Source organism: Rhamphochromis sp. 'chilingali', assembly GCF_963969265.1.
Source record: "Rhamphochromis sp. 'chilingali' genome assembly, chromosome: 10".
Lineage (NCBI taxonomy): Eukaryota > Metazoa > Chordata > Actinopteri > Cichliformes > Cichlidae > Rhamphochromis > Rhamphochromis sp. 'chilingali'.
The window spans coordinates 37,299,814-37,324,878 of NC_137937.1; the positions used below are offsets into that span (position 1 = coordinate 37,299,814).

Sequence of the window (25,065 nt, forward strand, 5' to 3'; positions counted from 1 at the left end):
TGGATGCTTCGCTTTGTTTTTGTTTTGTTTTTTCAGGAGCAGGAGGATAAGAGAGACTGGAGGAGGAGACTCTAGCTTCACATAAGTATGAACTGCAGACTTAACACTGTGGTTGCTGATTTTGAGTTACCGATGTTTGCATTAAGAAAACTGTGCTATATTAGCTGTGTTTTGAGTAAGGTATCATGTTATATTATTGGGAATGCCAAATGCTACAGTGGAGAAGACTTTTGATATCACTCATGACTGGAACATGTTATTATTAACCATAGCAGGCCACTGTAAAAAGTCAATTAAATTTTATAGAGGAAAATCGCCAAAATTGAACAATACCTATGAATGACTGGCCACATTCAGAATAGAGATATGCAATAATAAACATTGGTCCACGTGATTTAGGTTCTCACTTGAAATAGTAAGTTATTAAATGTAGAATATAATCGACAGGGACATTTGATAGGATGTGGTACTGAAAAAGAACAAGAGCAAAGTAAATAAAGAAAATATTGTGTTTAGTTTGGATAAATTCAAATTAAAATGTACCATTACACTCAGAGGATCAATATGAAATAAAACATATGCAAAATTTGTAGGAAGTACATGACTGATAACTGTTCTGTCCTGAGCGTTTGTTTCTAGAGCACCCACTTGACCACACCAACAGTTTCTCGCCACCGAGGAGGGGTACTTGCAAAAAGAATAAAATAAAAATCTGAGTTTAACAAAACATTTTAAATGTAAATATCAAGCTTACCTTTCTTTTTCCATGAAATGTGCTTGTGGGCACGCCAGCCATTTTGAAAAGGTGGGCAAAACAATTGGCAAGGCCACACCCCCACACATGTGATATAATTTTAAAGGTACTGTTGCCCTCTCTAAGAAACATCAGGACTTAGAGGAGTGGCAAGTAGAGTATGCGAGCTACAAGCAAAAACTAAAATGTGTACTACAGTGTGCAAAAATGAAATACTGGGTCATCAGGGGGACATGAGGGACATTTATAAAACTAAAAGTCCCACTAACCTTAAAGTGCACTTGAAAAGCTCACACAAGAAGGTTAACCTAGCTTACCTAGAAGACCTCATCAGGGGGAGCACACTCCCCCTCCTTGAAGAGCTCACCCACTCAACCCGCATCCCCAGAAAACAGCTAACCCCAGATAAGGCAGCGTGATGTATCCCGAGACAACAGGACTGGGACATCTAAATAAAGGTGTGAAACAATCGCCTTCAAAAGGTTATCAATTCACTTCAACCAAAATTAGGACCACACGGTGCGGCAAGAGTTAATAGTTATTAGTCTCAACACCCAAGGATAACCAGAAGAGCATGACTGATATGATGGAACTGGGATTTTGTTACACTTAATTTTTGCAAAACACAAATAAAACTAAATTGAAACTAAGGATTTTCAGAAAATAAAAACTAAACTAAACTAGCAAACAATTGGTAAAAACTGATTACAACTGATGAAAATTGCAAAACTATTACAACCCTGGTCCAGACTAAGATGGTGTTGGACATCTTCAGGGCAGAAAAGGGTTGGTGTGACCAAGGTGTGGTTTGGCTTGTTGTATGTACATTTCAAAATGTTACAGCTCTGGATGGACCAGTTACCAGGGCATGGAAGGATGACAGACTTTATTACATGAGGAGAAGGGACATTTTCGGGATCGAAGATCCTCAGGGATGACAAGGCTGGAGCAACGGTACTCGAGAGAAGAATTTCTGATACTTTCTGAGATATGATGTCACCAACCTTCTCTTTTAATTGTCTAGCTCCAATGAATTGACACATGGGAGTGTGTCAAAAAGGGGGAAGTTGAGTCCGAACATCAAACAATGGTTTTATGAATATCTTATGACGTTATTTCTGTGTTTAATAATTTAGCTATGGTAAAACTTAAGCTTATAATGTGTTAGACTTAGAAAGGGTTCACTAATTTTTGATTTCTTTTACACACACATAGATTATGATTAGAATAGGTCCTGAACATAATATTTTAAACCAAATTTGAATCATTAGAAGAACAATGGATAACAATATTAGATTATCAAGGCTAGGGAGAGAGGTGTTTTGGTTTTCTGTCTCTTGCAGAGAAAGGAAGAGACACCAGACGGGGACCCGGAGATGTGAGGACCCTTCACAGCAGGGACAGATGTAGGGACTGCCGAGACAGCAACTGGGGTCAAGTGTCATGACGTTTGGGCTCCTGGAGAAGATGGATCCCACAAACACAGCAATAACCATGAAGGGGTTGGCGAAAACCAGGAACACCAGACCAACGAGGTTCGAGAGGCTCTTGGCAAAAAGGGGGACACGCCGGTGAACCCAAAACACACAGATCTTTGTTTGAAATCGGGGCAGAATAATCCCCAGAACTGTGCAATGACTAAAGGGTGGTCTAACCCCGGAGGTCGAAGAAAGAAGCTGAGAATCACCCAACTGGAAGACACTGGTAGCTGCAGCAATAAAAATAAAGGTTAAAAGCTCCTTAGACAGAGGTTCTAGTCTAAGTACATTTGAAAGGTATAAGGTGGCATTAAAATGGGAGTGGAAAACTGGAGCACCAAAATAAAGCTGTGGGAGAATTGGGGAGTGATGGGAGTGTCATCTGTAACTGCTGTTATGGTTGTAAATCTAACTTTGCTTGCATCTGAACTGCGTGAACACAGAGGTCATCCCACATATGGTCCACCCGTTAAAGGGGGACAGAGGGCCTCAGGATCAAGAAAACCTGGACCTTGCGACCCTGGAGTGCATGTTGTAAGTGATCTCTTTCAGAGATCAAAAGGGGGAATTATTAGATTATTCTGTTATTATATGTTACCTTATATATGTAATCAAAGTAGTTGAATTAGAATACTGCTGTAGATCATATTATACCCTTTAATATAGAGTGTGTGAGCTGTATGTAGTGTAGTTCTCATTATACTTTTGAGTTAACAGAACATATTCACATATTAGTTCATTAGATAAATGTGCATCACTCTGTATCCTTGATCTGCTGGGAATGTGTTACACTGTTTTCTTGACATGCTTAATTGTTGAATCATGAAGAGAAGGTTGTAAGCAGGAGACTCTGTGTCTAAAGACAGGGGAGATAGACAGACCACATTCCACACCCCCACCTTACAGAAAGCAGAGAAACAACTGCCGAGGTCATAACTTAGGCGCTGTAACAGAGAAAAAATGTGATGTTTTGGCTTTTACGACTAGCTGGGGGCCACTAGAGACTATAAAAAGCTGAGCAACCCGTCACCATTTTGAGACATGTGCCTGACCCTCTGGTAGCATCTCTCCCATCCGGACGTTGTAATGCTCTTATTGTTGAATTGTATGGAAATAAATGATTGTTGATTGAGCATTTATACACCGAGTATTGTCCCTCCTTCAGCCCAAAGATTCAAAGAATTGGGAGAATTCAACACTATAATAGAGAGTGTGCTATATTATAGACCCTATGCTGAATGCTGAATGCTGAATGATCAGTCAGACTTGAAAAATTCAATCAAATGACCAAAACAAACGTACTCGTGACAAACAGCACACACACCAGAGTGCATCGAACTAGTACAGATGGTTCTCTGGTGTGTGTTGCTTTTACAAAGCCATGCTAGTAGCTCTGTGAGATTATAAATACAGTAGCTGTTGTTACAGTTGCTGACCTCTAGGGGCTCTGCCCATGTGAGAGGGCTCTTTCTCCTCCTGTGTTTCAGGTCTAACCACAGATGAGATGTGTTGCAGCTCGTCAGCCACTGCATAAAGACTGCCATGTCCAAATGTTTTCACCTGCAGTGATTCGGGTAGTGGACTGTAGCTGTGCACAACTAGTGAAGCTTGGTGTGACTTTGTTTTGTTTGTAGGTGTATCTTTACAACGGGAATTGTAGTGATCCACAGTGGAAGCAGGAAGGGTTCTCTGCCATTTTTGTTTCAGCCTTTTTCTCCTGTTTTATGGTTAGACGGGGAGCTCCGCCTCTGTACTTTGTTTTCTTACAGTTAGAGTGGTTTTATGTCTGTGAAGGTTCTCAGTCATCCAGGTCATCGTAGTCAAAGGAGCTTGCAAAGAAAAGCGTCTGGACTTCTTTAAGTTGCTTGAAGACGTTTCACCTCTCATCCGAGAAGCTTCTTCAGTTCTATATCTGGGACTCTCCACCATTTGACCTTAGAACTGAAGAAGCTTCTCGGATGAGAGGTGAAACGTCTTCAAGCAACTTAAAGAGTGGTTTTAGGTTTTTTTTAGCTAGAAAGGAGTGTTTTGTTTGTTATTTCGGCCACTGAGACAATGACGCTTAGAGTTTCCCCGTGTCTTATTTTTGTTCTAATTTTGCCTTAATTGTAAATTAAATGATGTTCCACTGACGTTAACTATTACGTTTTTTTCCCCACTTTGTTACACCCCATCCCAGATAACACTTAAGTGGGTTGTAACATATGTGGGCGCTTGAAACCAGGACCTCTCACACCCAAATCCATCACATACTTTTTAAATACTTGTTGAAGAGCCCTTTGTGTCACATTTAAACGCAGTGATTGTGTAGTAATAATAATAATAATAATAATGTACAGCATTAAGGTTCATTTGTAACTCTTTTTCTAGCCCCTTATCAAACAGCTGTTAGAGCCTAAACCTGACTGAAAAGGAAACGCGTCTGCAAATGAAAAGAAAGCTACACAAACTGCATGTACAAAGAGAGCGCGAACCACAGTCTCATAGCTAAGACATTTGCGACTGAGGCTCCCACTGCACTTCCATCCTCACAATGAGAACTTTATCACTCAATGAAGGACAGCCATTATCTCAGGGAACCAGTTTAACTCACGGGTTGTGCAGGCGATCGATGCCGTGAGGTTCACTACAGCGGCCTGGATCTCCACCCAAGGCCATTTGCTGTCTCCTCCACTTTTATCCCCCAGTTAATAATTGCAAAGTCTGGGGCATAAATACAGTAACATCCAAGGTCACAGTGACACCAAATGAAAAGCAGGTTTCTATTTGGAGATCAGGAACATCAGCAACATGATGTAGATGGTACCATACTCCATTAGATAAATGTCAAATTAATTCTGGCTTTATGAAAGGCCCCGGAAACGCCAAGAAACTCATTCATCTACTAAGGACCATGAAAACAAAAAAAATTACAGATAATTATTTTCACAGCTACACTGGAACAAATTCTTAAAGACAACAGTGACATCAAAACACTACACATCTGAAAAACGTATGTTCTTCCATTAAGATACACAAGGCAAGTTTCCTTTCTAAGAAAATGATAACAAGAGAAAACGTCGTGCCCAGGAGACATTTGCTCTATTAGTTCAAACGGAGCTCCGCTCTGAGCTGCAGCCAAATCCCTCCCCCCCAAAGGGAAGTCAATCGCACTCAATCCGTTTCCAAAACAGCAGTGAGTGAATCATCCAGCGTTAGATCTCAGGAGCTTTATGATCTCTTCTCTGGAGTTTTGGTTTAGAGCTAAACGGGACAGCTTACGTGTAGCATTAGCTTCCTGTGTGCTGCATCATCTCAGAGTTCTTAAGCAGGCTGATGAGCTGTGAAAGGAAGTGTGAAATTTGGATGGATGATTTCATTTGCATTTTCAGAGGTCAGCAGACGTTAAGCTTACGTCTTTTCCTTTTCCATTCACAGTCGCGCTTCTTTTATCAGCGTAACAGCTACACGCAGCAGAGCTGTGTTATCACTCCGGAGGCAGTTTTTCCCTTACATGATTATGTGTCTTTACAACAGACTGCTGTGATTTTTCTCACAACTCATTGCTCAACTAACAAGTCACACTGAAGAGTAAACGTGCCCACAGGTCACTCCACGCTGACCTTTTCAACTTTGGTTGGTCTCTGAAGATCTGAGCCGGCCTGTGAACTGAATGAAACATGAAGAGCACTCCCAGCTGAAGCAGGAAACGTGTGTGAACCACTGAACACCAAGTTAGTTACAGCATGATGTCCAATCAAGATTTGTAAAATAAGCACAGTTCGATTAATAGTGTAACAGTCTCACTCTTTTCAGTTCAATTCAGTGTTATTCATACAGCGCCAAATCATAACGAAAGACGCCTCAAGGTGTTTTATATTGTAAGGTCGACCCTACAATAACACATACGGAGAAAAACCCACCAATCATATGACCCCCTATGAGCAGCACTTTGGCAACTAGCACAGTCCAGTGATAAGAAACAGATAATTGAAATTTAAATGATGCTGACAAAGGCATTTACCTACTGCTCCTGTGAAAACGTAAGGAGACACAAGACACCTCTCAAGTGTGTCCTGGCTCTGCAGCTTCCTCCAAGTTGGACACGCCCAAAATGCCTCATCTAGGAGGCGTCCACGTCAGCTGACTCCTGTCGATATGCAGGAGGGTACGTCTCTTTTGAGCTCACAAAGGTATTCTTTGGGTTGCTACCTGCAGATCTTGGCCATGGAGGGCAAGAATGTAGACTGACAACAGACCAGTAAAACGTCTGCAACACTGCCGAGGCAGGACCAATCCTACTGTCAATTTCTTCAACAAGCCCCTGATATACTTAAACTCTGGCACTTGAGGACGAAATTCATCCCCTACACTGATTTTGCACTCCACTCTTTTCCATCTGAGAACCATGGCCTCAGACCTGCAAGTGCTAATTCCCGACCCAAACACTTCATATTCAGCTGCAAACTCCTCAAGTGTCAGCTGGACGTCGCCATTTGATGAAGCCAAGAGGGCCACGTCGTCCACAAAAAGCCCTGACGAGCTCTCGAGACCACTGGCTGTGATACCCTCTGCTCCTCGGCTGCACTTAGAAATTATGTTCATAAGTTGCCACTGATGAAGAGAAAGAGTGGCAAAGGGCAACTCTGGTGGAGTCAGTCCCACTGGGAATGACTGAGACTTAATGCTGGCAACATGTTCGTCAGGTCCAGCTTGAGTAGAAGTTTAACAGAAACCTTTCTTTAGCTGGAGGATGAGGGGAGGCCTGTACTCACTGAGGCTGTGTGCAGTCCTGAAGGTTACACATTCTTCGGATGGGTTTGGGCCTCTTGCCAGCGTCGCAGTAGCCTCGATGAACCATCTTGGTGTCTCCCTTTTTCCGACATCCATACTTGGTGTACTGAAACCCTGTCCAGAAAACCCCCACCCCCAAAAACCCCATGTTTTAATTAGAAAGACAGTTCACATCCTTTTACTGGGGTTTGACTTTCAAACTTCAAAGTTCCTTTGCAATTACTCAAGTCACATTTTTATATCTAATTTCCTTTAAGTTTAAAATATGTCTTAAAGCTTTTGTCTACTTTTAAGTTAAATACCAGCGAGCTTAAGCCTGCTGACATAAAATCTTAGAGGTGTATTCAGGCTAATATAAATATAACACAAGCATGTGCAACATCAAAAAGGGAAAGAACTGCAGTTAACAGTTCAAGTGTGAATGTGTGAATGAGACACGAAAGTGCTTTAAGTACTCGAGTATAAAAGTGTTGCATCAGAAACACTCCATTTACCATTATGGGATATTTAGTAAGCTGGAAAAATGTGTAATTTTCTTTTGCAGGATTACAAATTTCATGCTGTTCCCACACTAAAGGTCAGAGTAGAGGTCACATATCAAGTAGATATAATAAGATGCAAAATTTGACAAATATTAATGTTGTATCAGTTTGTTTCTTTGTTTGAAATATTTGCAGCTATGAAGTCGTGAAATTTAAGCTCACAGTGACATCTTTGGTGGCCAATTCTGCAGATTTGAAATGCTGATGCTCTTCGCACAGGGATGTTTAAAAACCAAACATAACATTTGACATATGAATAATACCAAAAAACACAGTAGAAAAATGATAAATGAAGTTTTTTTAGGACTCATGACCATCGGGGGAAAAGAAAAAAAAGGTTAGGGTAGCAAAAATCAATCTTATATCAAGTACCAACCTTATCTTTCCTACACTAAGAAACAGTGAGTACTGCCAATAACACCTTTTCGATATTCTGTGTATCCATGCAAATGAAAAGACTTTGTGGTTAGAAGTGCATATAACAAATGCATGTCAATCATCTTGTTTGAAGACAAAATATTTGGTTTAATTAGCTCACTCAGTCAATAATTTCTTACTTCAAAGACACAGCTTGAGAATGTGGATAAAAGCAGATCATCACAAACACCTATAGACTGAATGACTGAATATGAAACTTCAATATACAATTTTAATAATTAGATGAAAAGTATTTATTCGTCTTCATTCATTTTTTTTTTAAGTGAAGGTAGTTTCTGAGTTTACCTCCAGCACATGGCTTGGAACACGGAGACCAGCTCTTCAGAGCCCACTCATAGGTCTCCTCCTGGATGACATTGTTATTGTTGATGGGCACCGAATCTTCATGGATGATGTACTTATACATCAGAGTCGACCGTGTCTCATTGTCCTTTGGTATAATCTAGAAATCAAAGGAAGTTAAACCATTATACCATCATCCTCCGTGTCTAATATCAAAACACGCAGAAAGATTGCCCTCTCTCAAACACGGCTCCTGATTGGGTGGCAGATAATGGAGGAAATAGAGAGGAGAATTCATGGGCAAGGTGAGATGCACCAGTTTTGCTCGTGTCCCCGTCTCAGAGCTTTTCATCTGGATCAGTTTAAGATTTACAATTATATTAAAAGACACGATATATAAAGTTTGAAGGTGAAAGACGCATAACTGACAGGATAACTGACAGGCTTGCAGGAAAAAAAGAATATTTCATTTGTGGAATTAACAACTCTTTAAAACCTATGAAAGGCTTTTGTGTAAATGTGTAATCGACAGCTTTTCATGGTGTGTGCCATTCATTTTGCATCATCGTGTAATACAAAAAACACAAGATGAGTAATAATATAAGTTATGAAGAGTAGCCTTGAAGTGAAATAAAATTCAGCAGTTGACTTCAAATTCAAACATTACGTCGTCACCTCTTCACCACAGAGTGTCTATTACTGTGCTACAGAAAGGAGGAACATGGAGAAAATCTCAGCATTTCAGCATCTACCTTTTGGCTTTTAGGTCTCGCTGAATGAAGTCTTTTCAAAGGAGAATGCAGTGTTAAACTTTTTGAACATACTTTACAGTCTTTCTTTAAAAAGGAGACTTTTCTGTTTTGTACTCAGGTGCCCTTCAGGTCAGGCTCACTGCAAAGCAGAGCAGCCAGATGGAAATATGAAATGTTTGGTGTTTATTTCATTTTTACAAGACTCGCTAACATTAAAGCAGTTTGAAAAACAGCTGAAGAGGAAATGAGCTACGGACGTTTTCTTTCTTTCAGTCATTCAAGTCTAGAAGCCTGTCCTGGTTGGAAAGCGGTGACTCGAAGTCCCAGCAGCTACTAGTGTCGTGGCTCAAGAGTTGGGAGTTCGCCTTGTAATCAGAAGGTTGCCTGTTCGAGCCCCGGCTTGGACAGTCTCGGTCGTTGTGTCCTTGGGCAAGACACTTCACCCGTTGCCTACTGGAGGTGGTCAGAGGGCCCGGTGGCGCCAGTGTCCGGCAGCCTCGCCTCTGTCAGTGCGCCCCAGTGGGTCCTTAGGGACTAGTAAAGCGCTACACAAATACAGGCCATTTACCATTTACACCTCACCAAGTGTGGTCAATTAGCAATTCAGCCCAAGCAACACCTGGAGACTCTTGCACTGCCACTGCAAAGAGAAGGCGTTCCTCGTGTTAGACCTTAGTGTAGAAAGGAAATGAAGCCTAACAAAAGCGCCTGGGCTTGCAGTGCAGCAGCAGCTTTTGTTCCTAACTGTACCCAGCAGTGAGGATTCACAGACCTCCCTGTTCCCTGTGTTCTGCTTTGGTTTAGAAGCTAACGTGCTGCCGCATTAACAGATATGAGCCGTGACTTCAATTCACAGAGTAACATTTTAAGTGCTGGAATCACAAATGGAGCCGAAACCACTCGAGCATCTATACGGACCAGTGGGACATTTGCATTAGAGATTTAAAGCTTTGTTATGTGCCACAGACGATTATTTAATTTGCTTGGCAACCTTTAAACTGTGTTTTCCTCAGCGGATGATCGTTTGCTGAACTATTACAGGTGCAAGGCAACATTTGAGTGTAATGTCAGGAGTCCTAGGAAAGAAATGCATGGTGTTCAGAGTCTGTTCCTCTTGTACTCATACAAGTCTCCTGTCTGGAGGTTAGACACTGGTTCATTTTGGATCTCACCATCTTTGTTAATCAGATGTGAGCGTAGATGAGAGGGTTCAGTGCTAACGATTAAAGTTTGGAAGATTCATCCACAGATGAGTTCAGGTTAAAGGATCCACCCACCTCCCACTCAGAGCAGGCCTTCATTATAAATACTGTAGGTTGAGTTTCAAGTATTTATAATTATGACAGGAAAATATCAAACTGGAATTTTTAATCTAACAGGCTACATGTTTATTTTTGAGTCTGTGGGGTTTGACTGGCTTTTGGAGTCAGACTCGAGTAGCCAATTAAGGAACTGCAATCTCTGCACTTGTTTGTGTATTGTTGCTTTGCAAACACTCACGCTGAGACAGATTCATTAAATGTTTTAGGAAAGACTTATAAAAGTAAAACATTTGATCCTGTTCAAGAAAACACACATCCAAGCCCAGACGACTTATCAGCAAATATTATCTTCATTGAGTTGACAACACATGTTGCAGAGACACACAACTGAAACATATTTCTGGGGTCACAGACGATGGTGGTGATGTTTCGATGTTCACACTGTCACAAACTAACAGCTGGGTAAGTTATTGTTGCCAGTTTGCAGTCACTTCCATTATAATCTGTCATAACTGCAGCACATTTGGATTCTTTGGTTTTGTGCATTTACATGTTCACACTCATGTAGAGGTTTTCTTAATGACTTTGTAAGCACTTTTTTAAGTGTCTTAATCAAAGACAAAGAGATTTACCGATTTGTTTTTATCCTTGACTTGTACTCAGAGAGAACATGAAATATTTAAACGATTTGCACACTGCGTCCTTAAAATCTGCGAGATTAAACTCCATGTTTTTTCAAGTTGCAGGAGAAAGTTCCTGCTACGTCGCTCGTGTTTTTCTGACAAAGCTCTGTTCCTGGGAAAACTCATCAGTTTCTGTCACATCTGTTCTCTTCGATACGTTTGGAACAAACACGCCTGTCTAATTATTTTCCTGTCATAAAAGAAAAACAGCAAATATCCCAGACGTGGCAATTTAGAAAAGTCGACCGATGTGACATGCAAGAAATTTGAGTTGATGTCCACGAGAGAAAAACGATGATTAGAAAAATAGAAAGTAGTTTCTTTGTTTTTTAACAAGCTTCTCATACAAGTGAGACTTGAGACTAGATGAGATTCTAATAAACAGAAACCAGGGGAAAATAAATAAATCACCCTGTCAGCCATGACTGCATCATTTGATCACTTCCTCTTCTTTACCCCTTGAAAGTCTACCAGCAGCAGCCCATATTTCAGCCGGCTGGATGTACATCAGATGTTAGTGAGGGGGTCTCTGCCTGTGCAGCTGCCCCTGGAAAAACCTGGAAATTACTCTACCCACATCTTCACTGATATTTCCTGAGGTGTCAAAACTCATCATTAGTGATAAAGGGGATGTGAAAAGTCCAGTGAAAATCATCACTAAACGTCCAGTTTATAAGTGATGAATGTAACGCAGCTATTAATTTTGCATTTTTTCCTCCTCGCTGCTGGCTATGGTCTCATTAGTAACTCTGACTGTTTTTCGACCTGTGGGAGCATTTTGAATGAGACGGTCCCCTGCTGCAGTGGGACTGGCTGTAAAACTGTCCTAATAGGCAGTTAAAGTCTGGTCTTCAGGGCACTGACTCAATTTTATGCACTACTTCAGTTCTCTTCATGTCTTTTGGGATGACTGAGAGTCAGCGTTACCCTTTTCTGATGCTGGAAAAAACATTTCTCCATTGATCCGTGTGCACGGGTTTGTTTCGTTAATGTCATTCAGACACACAGTTGTGAAAATAGTTGTTCGCATGGTCACCAGGTCCTTTAGGCATTCAATTTCAAAGTGCCAAGTGTTAGCTCGACTTATATATTTATTATATTTACACATAAATATATGCCCCCCCCAAAAAAAGAACAAAAAAAACCAACTCAAATGCCACACAACCCTTTTAACAACAAGCACCCACATTCAAAGAATTGTAATTCCACTACTGTGAATCACCACAGTGGATTTAAATAAATCAGTTAAGGCACAGTCATTAATTTAGCAGGTTTATCAAGTATTGCAATAACTGTTTCAGAATTACAGCTATTTTTGTACGTAGTCCTCCACAGTTCCAGAGGCTGAAAATATTTGAGCAGCTGACTGAAAACCAGTTTCACAGGCTTCCTAACAAGCTGCTCCCTTGTTATTCATATTAAGCAGATATGAGATATGCAGTTGATTCCAAGGATTAAATTTATGTTTGCTCTTCACTGAAAACTGTCCGAGGGCCAAAGATGTGTCGATGCCTGATGTAAATGAGGCCAAGTTACAGCATGGGCACGTACGTCTGCCAGTAGGAGCAGGTGTTTATTGATGATGTGACTGCTGATAGAAGTAGCAGGATGAAGGGTACAGAGATACTGTATGCTCTCTGCTCAGATTGAGCCAAGCACTGCAAACGTCATCAGACGGAGCTTCACAAGGCTAATGGATAATAATCTGACGTAAATGCAAAAGCAGCTCAATAGATTCTAAAGGTAAAGACATGGAATATTTTTAAAAACACCTGATCTGAACCCAGCAGAGCAGACTCTCAGTCACCGGAAACAAAACTGAAGGGAGCGAGGCACACAAACCAGCATCAAAGTCCAGTTTTCTGCAGCTGGTGTCCTGCAGGTTTCAGATCTCACCTGGGTCAACACACCTGAATCACCAGGCCTCTGGAGAACTTCAAGACATATTGAGGAGGTCATTTAACTAGGGATGGGTATCGAAAACCGGTTCTTGTTGAGAACCGGTTCCCACTGTTTCAATTCCTTGGAATCGTTTGCCACTTTTAAAAACGATTCCCTTATCGATTCCAGTCGCCCCGAATGACGTCATCACGTTGAGTAGCGTCTTTTACCCAGTAGGAAACACGGCGCCTGAGCAGCGCAAACGCTCAAAAGTTTGGTTACACTTTATGAGAAAGGATGACAACAGGGCAACGTGCAATACTTGCAAAGTAGAGATTTCATCAAAGGGAGGAAACACTACGAATATGCAAAAGCATTTGCTCAAAAAACACGCGATTGCTTTCAACGAATGTCGTGTTTTTGATCCGCTCCGGACTAGCGAAGCTCAACCCAGCAGCAGCGGTAGCGTTTCCACGTCCTCTCCCGTTAATACTGCAGGTAACTAATCAATTAGCATTGCATATTATGTTAGCGCGATTTACCTTATTACAAAACCTGCTATTACTGTGCGTTGCATTTAGATAACCATGATGAGAGAGACAGAGTCTGGCTGGCTCAGATGCTGGCAGTTCTCGCTGCAGTCTACCGGTAGCGTCTCCTTTCAGGCCAGGATAGACGAATGTCACCGAGCAGTGACTCAGTTTGTGGTCAAAGGCTTGCACCCATTTGCCACAGCAGATGCCCCCGATTTTCGGTAAGTGAATGTGTTTAATTGTAGGCAGGACATTACTGGATATTCTTGTGTAATTGCTACAGAATAATTTATGTTAAACTTTGTTATTGCTACAGGAGAATATTTATTTTATTATTTTACATATACATTTTTTTTTCCTGGGGACCCTGTGACACCCCATTGAAGAGCCGTAGGCTGTGGCTCTCTTAAGATCTCACTGTTGGGTTTGTAAGGCCATGTTACTCCTCAATTTCTATCTTGTTCAAAGAGAAGATATAAAACACAGTTCTAAGCTAATCGACTTTAGTGTTCTCCTTTAAAAAAAAAAAAGAATCGATAAAGAATCGAATCGTTAAAATCTTATCAATACCCATCCCTACATTTAAATCAGCCGTGTTGGATCAAGGACACATCTAAGTGTTTGGAAAAGTGTACTGCTAAAAGTACTTTTATTGCACTACGTTATTTCACTCTTGAGCTGCTGTAACATGAATCAAGCAGCTGAACTGCCACCTCAGCATGCACGACACAGAGTCTTGCTAATGGCCTACTAATGTTATTCAGGTGTGTTGCAGCAGAGACACATGGAAAAGTTTCAGGACACCAGCCCTCGAAGACTGGAGTTTGACCCCCGTGGCCTAGTAGACCATTATGGAGGAAAAATAATAAATAAATAACGTCCAAATTCTCACGGCCCTGACTGTATCCATGGCATTTGAATTTTAAAGTTTCACCAAAGCCATCACGTGCAGCTTGGAGTTGATTTGGAGGAGGCTGAACAAGTATCTATTTCTATGATCAGAGTTAAAAATACATAAGAAAATAAGAAAATCTGAGTAAACATGAGTGCTGACATGTAAAAGTGTATTAACGCTCATTGTCAGTCAATTCTATCGTGGAAGCAGAGTTACTAATTATTCCTACTTGCTCACGAGCTGCATGTAAAATATTCTGCTGGATATTCATCGCATTTTCATAAAAACAGGCAAAGCATCTGGGGAAGAAGGCGCATCTGATGATTATAGCTGCTGTATTGTGGTAAAACTAGCTCATTCACACTGCTTATTGTGCTGTAATTCACTGGCTTGTGAGCATAACAGGGTGATAATCAGATGAATGCAATAATCTGATGTTAAAGAGTCAAAAAAGGTGCACTGAATGCACTGAATGTGGAAATGCTTCTGAATGGCTTTCATGAATTTTATGTAAAATATGTCTCTTATCGAAATGTGAGACGATGCATTTCCATCAAGCTGCATGCACAAAAACTTTACTGTGAAGAACTTTCTTCAACTCACCCTGAGTCAACACACCTGAATCACATGATTAGTTCGTTACCAGGCCTCTGGAGAACTTCAGGACATGTTGAGGAGCTTTTTTAGCCATTTAAATCAGCTGTGTTGGTTCAAGGACATCTAAAACCTGCAGGGACACCGGCCCTCGAGGCCTGGAGTTGCCCACCCCTGCTCTATGGTGTATAACAATATTTGTCATGTATTTGAAGCTTGATTAATGACTGACTGTGCACCACCAATGTGAACCACTTAGATGCGCACTAACTTATGCTGTAAGTCCTTGTCTAACATGAATATTTGTACCATTACAAATTATTACAAATTATTTTTGTCACCATTCGTGGCTCATTTCAAGAGACTTTTTAAATATTTGCCCAGTGAAAAGCCACTTCCTGATGAAACTGTGGATATTACACTCTCCACACTCTAGAGAACCCATCTAATTTTCCTGTATATATTTTCATCTGCTTATTCAAGGAAATGCATTATTGAACTGCAGGCCTTTATTGCCACAGAGTAACAGTACGTTTATTATGCTTTATTACAGTTTGAATATATTAAAACTGAAGACTGCATTCATATGTTTTCAGAAGTGTAACCTCCACGCTATCAGAGAACGCTATCTCGCTTTAGTTTTAGCTGACAATTGAACAGCTCCAGCCTCTCAACCAAATAAAGTCTGCTGTGAAAAGAAAAGAAGATTACGATTAAATTAAAATCATGACAGGAGGAGGAGGAGGAGGAGGAGATTAAAAGATTAAAAGATTACGTGAAGTACCCTCAGAAGGTCTGCTAGATGATGTTAATGCAGCACTACGGACGATACCTACAGCCACGATTACCGACACTAACAAGCTGATGTACAATACGGCAGCAGTGATCAGTGAGATGCTTGGCTACAAGTTGAACAGCCACAAGGGGCAGTACCCTCCATGGAGAAGGAGGCTAGAGGCTAAGATCAAGGTAGCACGGAGGGAGGTCAGCCAACTATCGGAGCTGCAGAAAGGCACGATGAGGAAGGTGATAAGAAATACAGCAAGCTGTCCATGCCTGAGGCCTTGGAAACTGCCAAGCAACAACTCACAGCCTTGGCCAGCTGCTTGAGGAGGTACACCAGAGAGATAGAAGGCAGGAGAATAAACCAGCTGTTCTCCACAGAACCAGCAAAGGTGTACTCTCAGTGGCAAGGGAACAATAAGAGAACAGCACCACCAAGGCTGGAGACGGAGCAATACTGGAAGAGCATATGGGAGAAGGATGCAACCCATAACGGCAATGCTCAGTGGCTAGAGGATCTGAGGGCAGACCACAGCGACCTCCCCGAACAGGGTCCAGTAACCATCACAGTGGCAGATCTCCAGTATGAAGAGTTGGACAGCACCAGGCCCTGACATGGTTCACGCCTACTGGCTGAAGAAGCTGACTGCACTCCACGAGCGTCTGGCAGCACAAATGAACCAGCTGCTAGTTAACGAGAGACACCCGGAATGGCTAACCGAAGGTCTGCTGGATCAGACTGACCAACCTGTGCACTGCCTGGATTGATTACAAGAAGGCCTATGACTCAATGCCCCACAGCTGGATACTGGAATGCCTAGAATTGTACAAGATCAATGGGACCCTAAGAGCCTTCATCAGGAACTCAATGGGGATGTGGCGTACAACACTAGAGGCCAACTCCAAGCCCATAGCACAAGTCACCATCAAGTGCGGGATCTACCACGGAGATGCTCTGTCCCCACTGCTGTTCTGCATAGGCCTGAACCCCCTCAGTGAGATCATTAACAAGACTGGCTACGGATACCGACTACGGAACGGAGCAGTTGTCAGCCACCTCCTGTACATGGATGACATCAAGCTGTATGCCAAGAGTGAACGAGACATCGATTCACTGATCCACACTACCAGGCTATACAGCAATGACATTGGAATGTCGTTCGGACTGGAGAAGTGTAGTCGGATGGTAACAAAGAGAGGGAAGGTAGTCAGAACTGAGGGGATTGAACTACCAGAAGGCAACATTGCAGACATAGAGGACAGTTACAAGTACTTGGGGATCCCGCAGGCAAATGGGAACCATGAAGAGGCCGCTAGAAAGGCTGCAACCACCAAGTACCTGCAGAGGGTCAGGCAAGTCCTGAGGAGTCAGCTGAATGGTAAGAACAAGATCCGGGCCATCAACACGTACGTCCTGCCCGTGATCAGGTACCCTGCTGGGGTAATAGGCTGGCCAAAGGAGGAGATAGAAGCCACTGACATAAAGACAAGAAAGCTCCTTACCATGCATGGAGGGTTTCACCCCAAGTCCAGCATCCTGAGGTTGTACACTAAGCGGACATAGTGGTGGTAGACAAACAGAAGAAGACGGCCGTAGTGATCGATGTAGCGGTTCCGAATGACAGCAATATCAGGAAGAAGGAACACGAGAAGCTGGAGAAATACCAAGGGCTCAGAGAAGAGCTCGAGAGGATGTGGAGGGTGAAGGTAATGGTGGTCCCCGTGGTAATCGGAGCACTAGGTGCGGTGACTCCCAAGCTAGGCGAGTGGCTCCAGCAGATCCCGGGAATAACATCGGAGATCTCTGTCCAGAAGAGCGCAGTCCTGGGAACAGCTAAGATACTGCAGGACCCTCAAGCTCCCAGGCCTCTGGTAGAGGACCCGAGCTTGAAGGATTAACCGCCCGCAGGGGCGAGTGGGGAATTTATATATATATATATAAATACACACACACACACACACACACACACACACACACACACACACACACACACACACACTAGAAAGCATGGTGTTTGGACCAATGATTGGATAAAAGCAGAAGTATGTGGATGCCTCAGTCGGTCATGGTTTTGGAAACTAAATGCTGAACCTCCTTCTCAGTGGCTGCGGCTGCCAAAGCTATCATAATAACACTGCACCACAATTTTAAAGCATCCGACTTAGCAATTAAAATCAAGCTTATGACAAAGGTGACCCCTCAAACCCAACCCAGAGTGACGAGAACTGTTAATAATGGCAGAAAGAATCTTTGGGAAAAATTTATTTGTGGAGACTTTTTGTTTCAGGTTGACCCCTGTCTTATCCAGGGAGGGGGCAGGGTTATGACATATACTGCAGTCAGACACCGGGGGGCGATAGAGATGGTTTGGCTTCACTTTTTGTGGGCGTGAGATCGTCTGCATTTTCTGCAGTCACTGGTTTCTCTCCGTTGAGTCCCGATGTCCTAAAAATGTCTCCAAATGAATCATTTCATGTGACAGATCCTTATAATTTGTCCTCTCAATCACATAATAATCATGGCTTGCCCGAGCAGCAGACGAACCAATATGACACTACAAACCTCACATTGTGGAGTCGTTCAAGTTTCAGTCATGTTGTATTTGGCTGAGAGTAAACCAAATGATGGAGGTCAGGTCTTTCCTTCACTGGCAGATTTAGTCAAGTTCACGTTTTCTTTGATCTCTACCAGGTTTGATTGATGCACCTCACAGTAACTCACTCACTGCTCAGCAGGAGAAATCCACAAGTCCAGAGAGCTGCTCCAAGGAAAACGATCATATGACCACAAATATGTGCTGTGAATCAGCTGCCTGTTAGTTTTGGTTTTGATTGGAAGATTTTGCCGCTGGTTTTAAATGATTTACATGAGAGCTCTACTCATACTGTACCCACGATTTTCTAAACTGTCTAAACCTGAATAATAACGGTCCTCTTTTAAAGCCCTCTTTAGTGTCATTGCACCTGTTGAGGTTAGGAGCTGCAAAATACAGTTGCTACTTCACTAAAGTAGTAGTACTCAGACTACTTTGCAAACAAAAGTGTCATTTTTGCATTTGAGTAATGCAAAAATTACAACAGCAACAACAAACAAACAACCTAATGCATTATTTTCTGTTGTTCTTGTGTTTCTTGGCAGATAGCTCTGTGCTAGTGTCAGCTCGACAGCAGAGTGAACTGCAAACTGTGTTTGGTGAAACCGAGTGCATCTGCTGGTGCCCCAAAATGGCGATAGCTAGCACTGAGTTCAGCTAAAGCTATCAGTCTAGGATAAATAGATGAGCTGGCTGGTGGAGGTGATGCAACCAGTATGTGGTTGGTACATACTGGTAGGAGTCACAGTGGAGTGTTTGATCGCACAAAACTCCTGTTAACTTATATTTCTGATCAGGTAACATTACGGTAACACTGGAAGGTCCAAAGTTACTGTAAAAAGTCATTTAAATGTAACTCTGGGGACCAAAACAACGTTAACTCGTTTCGTTTTGGTGCACCATGACAGCCTCTGCTAGGTCTTGTTGTTTTTCACGGTCATGCCGATGTCTCTACGCTCTGATCTCAGTTTCACTGCGTCTGTTTTCCCTCGTGCTCACAGAGAGGCGCAGCGATAAAAGAAGGGAGCAGCTTAATACTGTACATCAGGGGTGCCCAATCCCGGTCCTCGAGAGCTACCGTCCTGCAGCTTTTAGATGCATCCCTACTCCAACACAGCTGAATCAAATGGTTTGATTACCTCTTCAGCATGCCATCGTGTTTGGCAAAGGCCTGATAACAAGCCATTCATTTGATTCAGCTGTGTTGGAGTAGGGATGCATCTAAAAGCTGCAGGACGGTAGCTCTCGAGGACTGGGATTGGGCAGCCCTGCTGTACATGTATTAAAATCTTCCCAGCAAATGCAAATGTGTCTAAAACAACTGAAGGGACTGACTCGTTCAAATTTATCTCAAGTAGTATTTTATCTTAGGGATAAGCCTCTTCCTTTGGAGACATTCTCATATGGTGCATTTAAATAACACTAATGATTTTCAATAATTAAAATCTAACAGATAGCCGTAGAAAATAAGTGATAAAATGGATTTTGGGAGACTCGGGCAGGAGGGATGAACTGTTTTAACGCTCATTATCAAGTAAATAGCCTTCTGAATGAATTCATATATGAGTGCAATAGATAAGGAAGTGTTATTACCAGCACCACCACGGGGTCGTGCAGAGGGCCATCGGTCTGCAGCGTCTCTACGTCGCCCTCGATGATGTAATGCCATTCAACGCCCAAGTCGATGAAGCTTCTGGACTTGACCTCCTCTCCTTTGCCGTTGAGGATGTAATGCCCCGTCGCCTGGTTCTTGATTGCTGTAATCAGTCACTTGTTATAAGCTGCTGACAAACTTGAAATAGCTTTACTTTCTAGATGACAAAGATCAGAATTATTCACAGAGAAAGAAAATGCACTCTCAGAGCAGTCACTCGGAAAAAGACCGTGCCTGAACAAAAGCATGTCTGAACTATTCCTCATTCTGTGCAAAACAAACTGCCAAACTCATAGTTTAATAAAACTTGTGAGGACAAAAATGAAAACTGGCATGTTAATCAGATGCTTTAAATACATATAAATGCATTTAAGTGCATCGAGTGGGAAAAATGCAACACAAGTAAAAGATGCTAAAAGGATGTTGCAGATCATTTCTTTCTTTCTGCTGCTCAAGTTTTACTTTATGCTTTTAAAAAGCATTTAAGATGATCCACTGCAAAAAAAAAAAAAAAAAAAAAAGATGATCCACTGCAGCACCTGTCTGCTTTACAACAGTTTTTAACGATGCAGTCTCCAACCACTCATCAGCTCTGCATCCTATTAAAACAGGGAAAGTAGTTCCTGCTGGTTTCAGCTGTGCTATTTTGTTTGAAGTGCACCATTATTGTCAAACATCCAATAATTAATTTAAAAACACTACTATTAGTGGTTTATACCAGCAGGCAAATGAAAAAGTTCACAGAAATTTAAAGTAAGTATGTGAAATCGCTAATTTGGATCATATCATCTTGTTTCGGCTGCATCTCCAACATCCTGCAGCCTCCTTCGCTGCATCCTTGAACCTCTTTCTGTGGTCTTCCTCTGGCTCTGCAGCATCGTCTTCAGTGTGAACCTTCCCCCTGATATTTATAATCCTGTTCTGTCCGAGCATCTCCAGCTCAGCCACCTGTTCTTTCTCAGTGCCATCATGGTGGGTCTCAGCAGCATCTCTTCACCCGGTCCAGCCTGCCTGCACTCTCTTCTTCATCTCTCCTGTCCACTGTCCTTTGCTTTGGATGGTTGACCCCGGATCTTCAGACTCATCATCTTCTCCTTCCATCCTTAAGTACACTGTCTTGCTTCATAACCTTAATTTAAACCACTGATTCTTTTGTTTGGTAGAGAGGTGCACAAACTTCTCAGAGCCTCACATCTAACACAACTGTAGGCTCTACGAGACACCGTTCAATAACTCTAATAACACAGAGTCCATTTTTAATGGAGTTATTTCATTTTTCTTACTTGTTCCATTCAGTAGGATAAAACGCGCTTGCAATCAGGCTGCATTTTGACTGGACTACTACCCCGCTGCTGAACCTTGTGCATCGAGGTGCCGTATGAACAGTGAGCTGTTTCAAAAGTCACTGAGATTTCAGCCAATTTTGCAGCGTTGGACAGACTGAATTAAACATGCACACCATAGTACTTCCTTAGATGGTAACAGTAATATTATACTAGCTTTTAGACTGAGTGTTTTAGCGTATCTTCTATGTCTATTTAGGGCCCTTTAGTAGCGTCGGTGTCAAACAGCTTCGTTCTGTGCTAAGCAAAGAGCTTTTGTTTGCTTCTAGTCTAATTTTGTGTACATTTTAATATTTTTGGAAACAAGCTGTACAAATATCAGCCAGGCTCTTTTTAAAGACGCACAAATTATTTCTATAATTTCCATCACCTTTTCATTCCACACAGAAGTGTTGTTGCTGCTTGTTTTGGTGTTTTTGTGCTTGCATTCATCTTCTTTTACAGGTTTCACAGGATTCTGTTAAATAATTGTCAGTGTAAATATTAACCTCAAAGAGCTCTTTGAGGAAATAGAGCGATGCTGACCTGTATCACCTGGCAGACACTAAATAGATCATCGTCTCCTCCTCCCACTCTTTTTACTGAGCAGGTGGTTTTTGCTCCTTTTGAAAAGAGGAAAATATTGTTTCTGCTTTTACGATGTTTTATGAACTTTCATGTTTATTCTCTACTTTCAGTTTTTTTCTTTATTTTTTTTTAAGAGTTTAACTCTTAATATTTTTATGTTAGTTTGAGATCAGTTGAATTCCTCCACTGTCAGTCTGCTTGTACTTGAGTTACAAATACTGACATTTGGAGCCTTTTTAACCACTTTGAGGTCGTTTTCCTTTTTGGCATATTTACTGTCTTCTAGCTGCACATAAACTCAGTCTGACTCAGAAACAGGATCCTTTAGTCATCACTATCAGTAACTGTTCTACCAGACCCAACATGCGACTTGACTAACTGGCATTTTAAAGGCAGAAATCGTGCTTTTTTCACTTACAGTAAATTGACCTTTCAATACAAAGACAAAAACCAAGGATGGATCCATCTACTCCATCAGAAAAAGTTGACACATTATGTGATCATTCGACTGACAGACGCGTGTTGCACGAGGATTAAAGAGTATAATCTGACATGTAATCATAAAGTTCTTCACTGTTTTCATTAAAGTTGCTGTTATCAGCAAACTGCCAGCTTGTCAGATTCTTATCACTCACATGTGTGTGTCTAGAATACACAAAGGGCCTCCTCCAGTGGGACAAACATTTCTCTTTTTTTGTTCTTTGTGAAATTTTCTAAATGTTATTTTCTTAAGAGGACAAAGTTGGAGGGAATCAAACCAGCGACTACACTGATCCTGTTTCTGTGTTTGCTGCTGGTCGCACTCCTGACGGACTCTTCACCTTACTTCTGCTTTTGTGTTGTTGGGTTGTTCTTGACATCAGAGTTGGGGGGACAGAAGTTGATGTTTGACTTTGCTCAGGTTTGAGCTCCAGGATGAAATCACAGACACACAGAACTTCTAAAAATAGCAGCAGCGCAGGAAGCAGTCCAAAGGTGCACAAGGGCATGACCTTTAAATTGAATTCAGGTATTAATTTTATTTAGCTTGCACTAAGAGTAACTACATAATCCCATCTGTGGAGGTTATTTTAACCATTTATGAATAAACTTATCCTATAACAAGCCACGTCTTTATGATTCATTCCTGAATATGGCTGATTAATTCTACATGTCCTTGGTTGTTATTGGAAATTCAACTAAATAAAGAAAAACTAGTCCTATTTTGCAGAAAAGAAAGAGCACGCTCATCTAGCAGACGATTAATAATGAATGCAAATGAGAAGATTCATTTTCCTCAACTTGGGAGGTGACAAGAAATGAATTATGCAAAATCTATGATTTCACAGAATCTTCCCATCGGTCTTCTGAGGAGACATGAGGAGGATGGCAAAGAGCTTTTTAAGATTTCATACATGTGTTCATCTCTGAAAATCACACTTACCAAGAATGTGAGGGGAGGCCTCATGTTCTTGGATGATCACATGTCTAGCTCCAGGAGGAATGAGAAACATCTTAAGGTAACCTTTGCCAAGTTTGCAGCATCAGCAGCAGCAGAAGCAGGACGGGGGGGTTAGGAAAGATAAGACAGAAACGGTACATTAAGCAGATACAAGGATAATCTGTTCGGTTTGCTGAGGCTGACATCCCGCATGTTCCAGACATTTTGTTCACTTTGCTCTACAAGGATGTTTGAAGAAGTTAAAGAAGGAAGAAAATGCTTGGTTGGCTTTCCTCCTCAATGTAAAAAGGTTCTATTGAAACAGGCCCTGAAGGTTTACTCGTGTCTATTTGGTTATCAAATGAGAAAGTCTCTGAAAGGAAGCCCATCGTCCTTTATTTCTGCTCACACCGGCTCTGTGCAAACAGGATGTATATGAAGAGAGCCTTCGGCCGTGTTTCAATAAGGAAGGAGGTAAAAAGCTTTTCAAACTACAGACCAGCAAAGTTGTCTGTCAGGGATGTCTGCCTCCTACAAACCCACCGTGACTCACCAAGTACATTTCGAGAGTCCTCTGTTTCATTTACAAACACATTTCGAGCTCCTTTGGGCAAAGAAAAGGCGCCTCTCGTCTTCCCTTTGGAATGAAATAAATCATTAGTCAGTATCACATGTCCCCTCCTCTCGTTTTCACTGTCTAATAGCAAGCCTGTGACATCTACAAAAGCTAAGTCAGCTCTATAAAGACACTTAGTAACAGGGAACAGAAGAAACAGCAGCTTATGTCGAGTCTCTGGATCTCTACAGTGTTAAGCATCCATCTGTACTACAAGCTGGGCAGGAAATACTAGCAAAGGAGGCGCGGAGGGATTCAGTAACACTGGATACTTGCATATAGTGTTTTCGGACACAGCGGTTTCTTTTTGGGCTCTCTTGCTTAACTGTTTCCCTGTTAAAAAAGGTGAGTGGTTAACTGGGAGAGAGAGATGTGAGGAAACAAAGACGAATGATCACAGTTACATTAAAGTTCATCCTTAAACGATTTGATGAAGCCATCACATCGAGACTCGCACTTCAGTGAAATCCAATGAAATATGATCCATGACTGATGGAGCCGAAAACAAGGGTGGATTTTGGTGGTTTGGTTAAATGGCTGTCGGTGAATTTACAAATGTATTCAAAAATGAAAGCACATTATTAACATGCAGAAGGACATGATTATTTCTCTTTTAATTCATAAGAGCCGGACTGTTCAGAGTGACGGCTGAAGCAGCGGCGTGTCACTCCGGCCCTGTAGAGCCTTTTATTGGCTGCAAGGAAAAATGACAAAGATACAGCAGACGGTGGTCATAATTACACCATTACACCAATATAACACCATTAATGTAAATCTGCATTATATTCACGGTAGAAAATAAATGAATAAAATCCTGAAAAGTGCAATGCAAAATTAATTCTTTCAACCACACTTGAATTTTCTTTCTTTTATGGAAACCTCTCATCTTTATGCTGTTTTTTTCATGTGTTCCAACAGGGCTGTTTTACTGAAACTGCATAAATGCAAATACAGTTTCTACCCATCTCCTCTTCTCTTTGCCGTTACGTAGATGACCTTTGTGCACTCATATAAACTTTGTAGCTGTGTCCAATGACTAAGCAAATAAAAAGCATCAACATCATAGTTTATATCAATATGTATCCAAATATTGATAAAGCCAGTGATTTTGATGACACTGAGTAAAAATAACAAGCACTGGCATCGATATATTTGATCCCAGACAAGTTCAGATTTCACTGCCACATCAAAATCTGCTTACATCAGAATTTGTTGTGTTTG

The 25,065-nt window shown here is 41.6% G+C and overlaps 1 protein-coding gene across 1 annotated transcript in view; it reads right to left on the bottom strand.

Annotated features, from left to right (window-relative positions):
* adamts3 (ADAM metallopeptidase with thrombospondin type 1 motif, 3) overlaps positions 1 to 25,065 on the bottom strand; it is a 149,907-nt gene that overhangs the window by 13,792 nt on the left and 111,050 nt on the right. Inside the window, exons 16-19 of the mRNA XM_080892892.1 lie at positions 23,232 to 23,312; positions 19,838 to 20,001; positions 8,271 to 8,427; positions 6,987 to 7,119 (exon numbers count right to left, since the gene is read on the bottom strand). Of these exons, the coding sequence (XP_080749018.1) occupies positions 6,987 to 7,119; positions 8,271 to 8,427; positions 19,838 to 20,001; positions 23,232 to 23,312 (535 nt within the window). The remainder of the gene's footprint in view (positions 1 to 6,986; positions 7,120 to 8,270; positions 8,428 to 19,837; positions 20,002 to 23,231; positions 23,313 to 25,065) is intronic.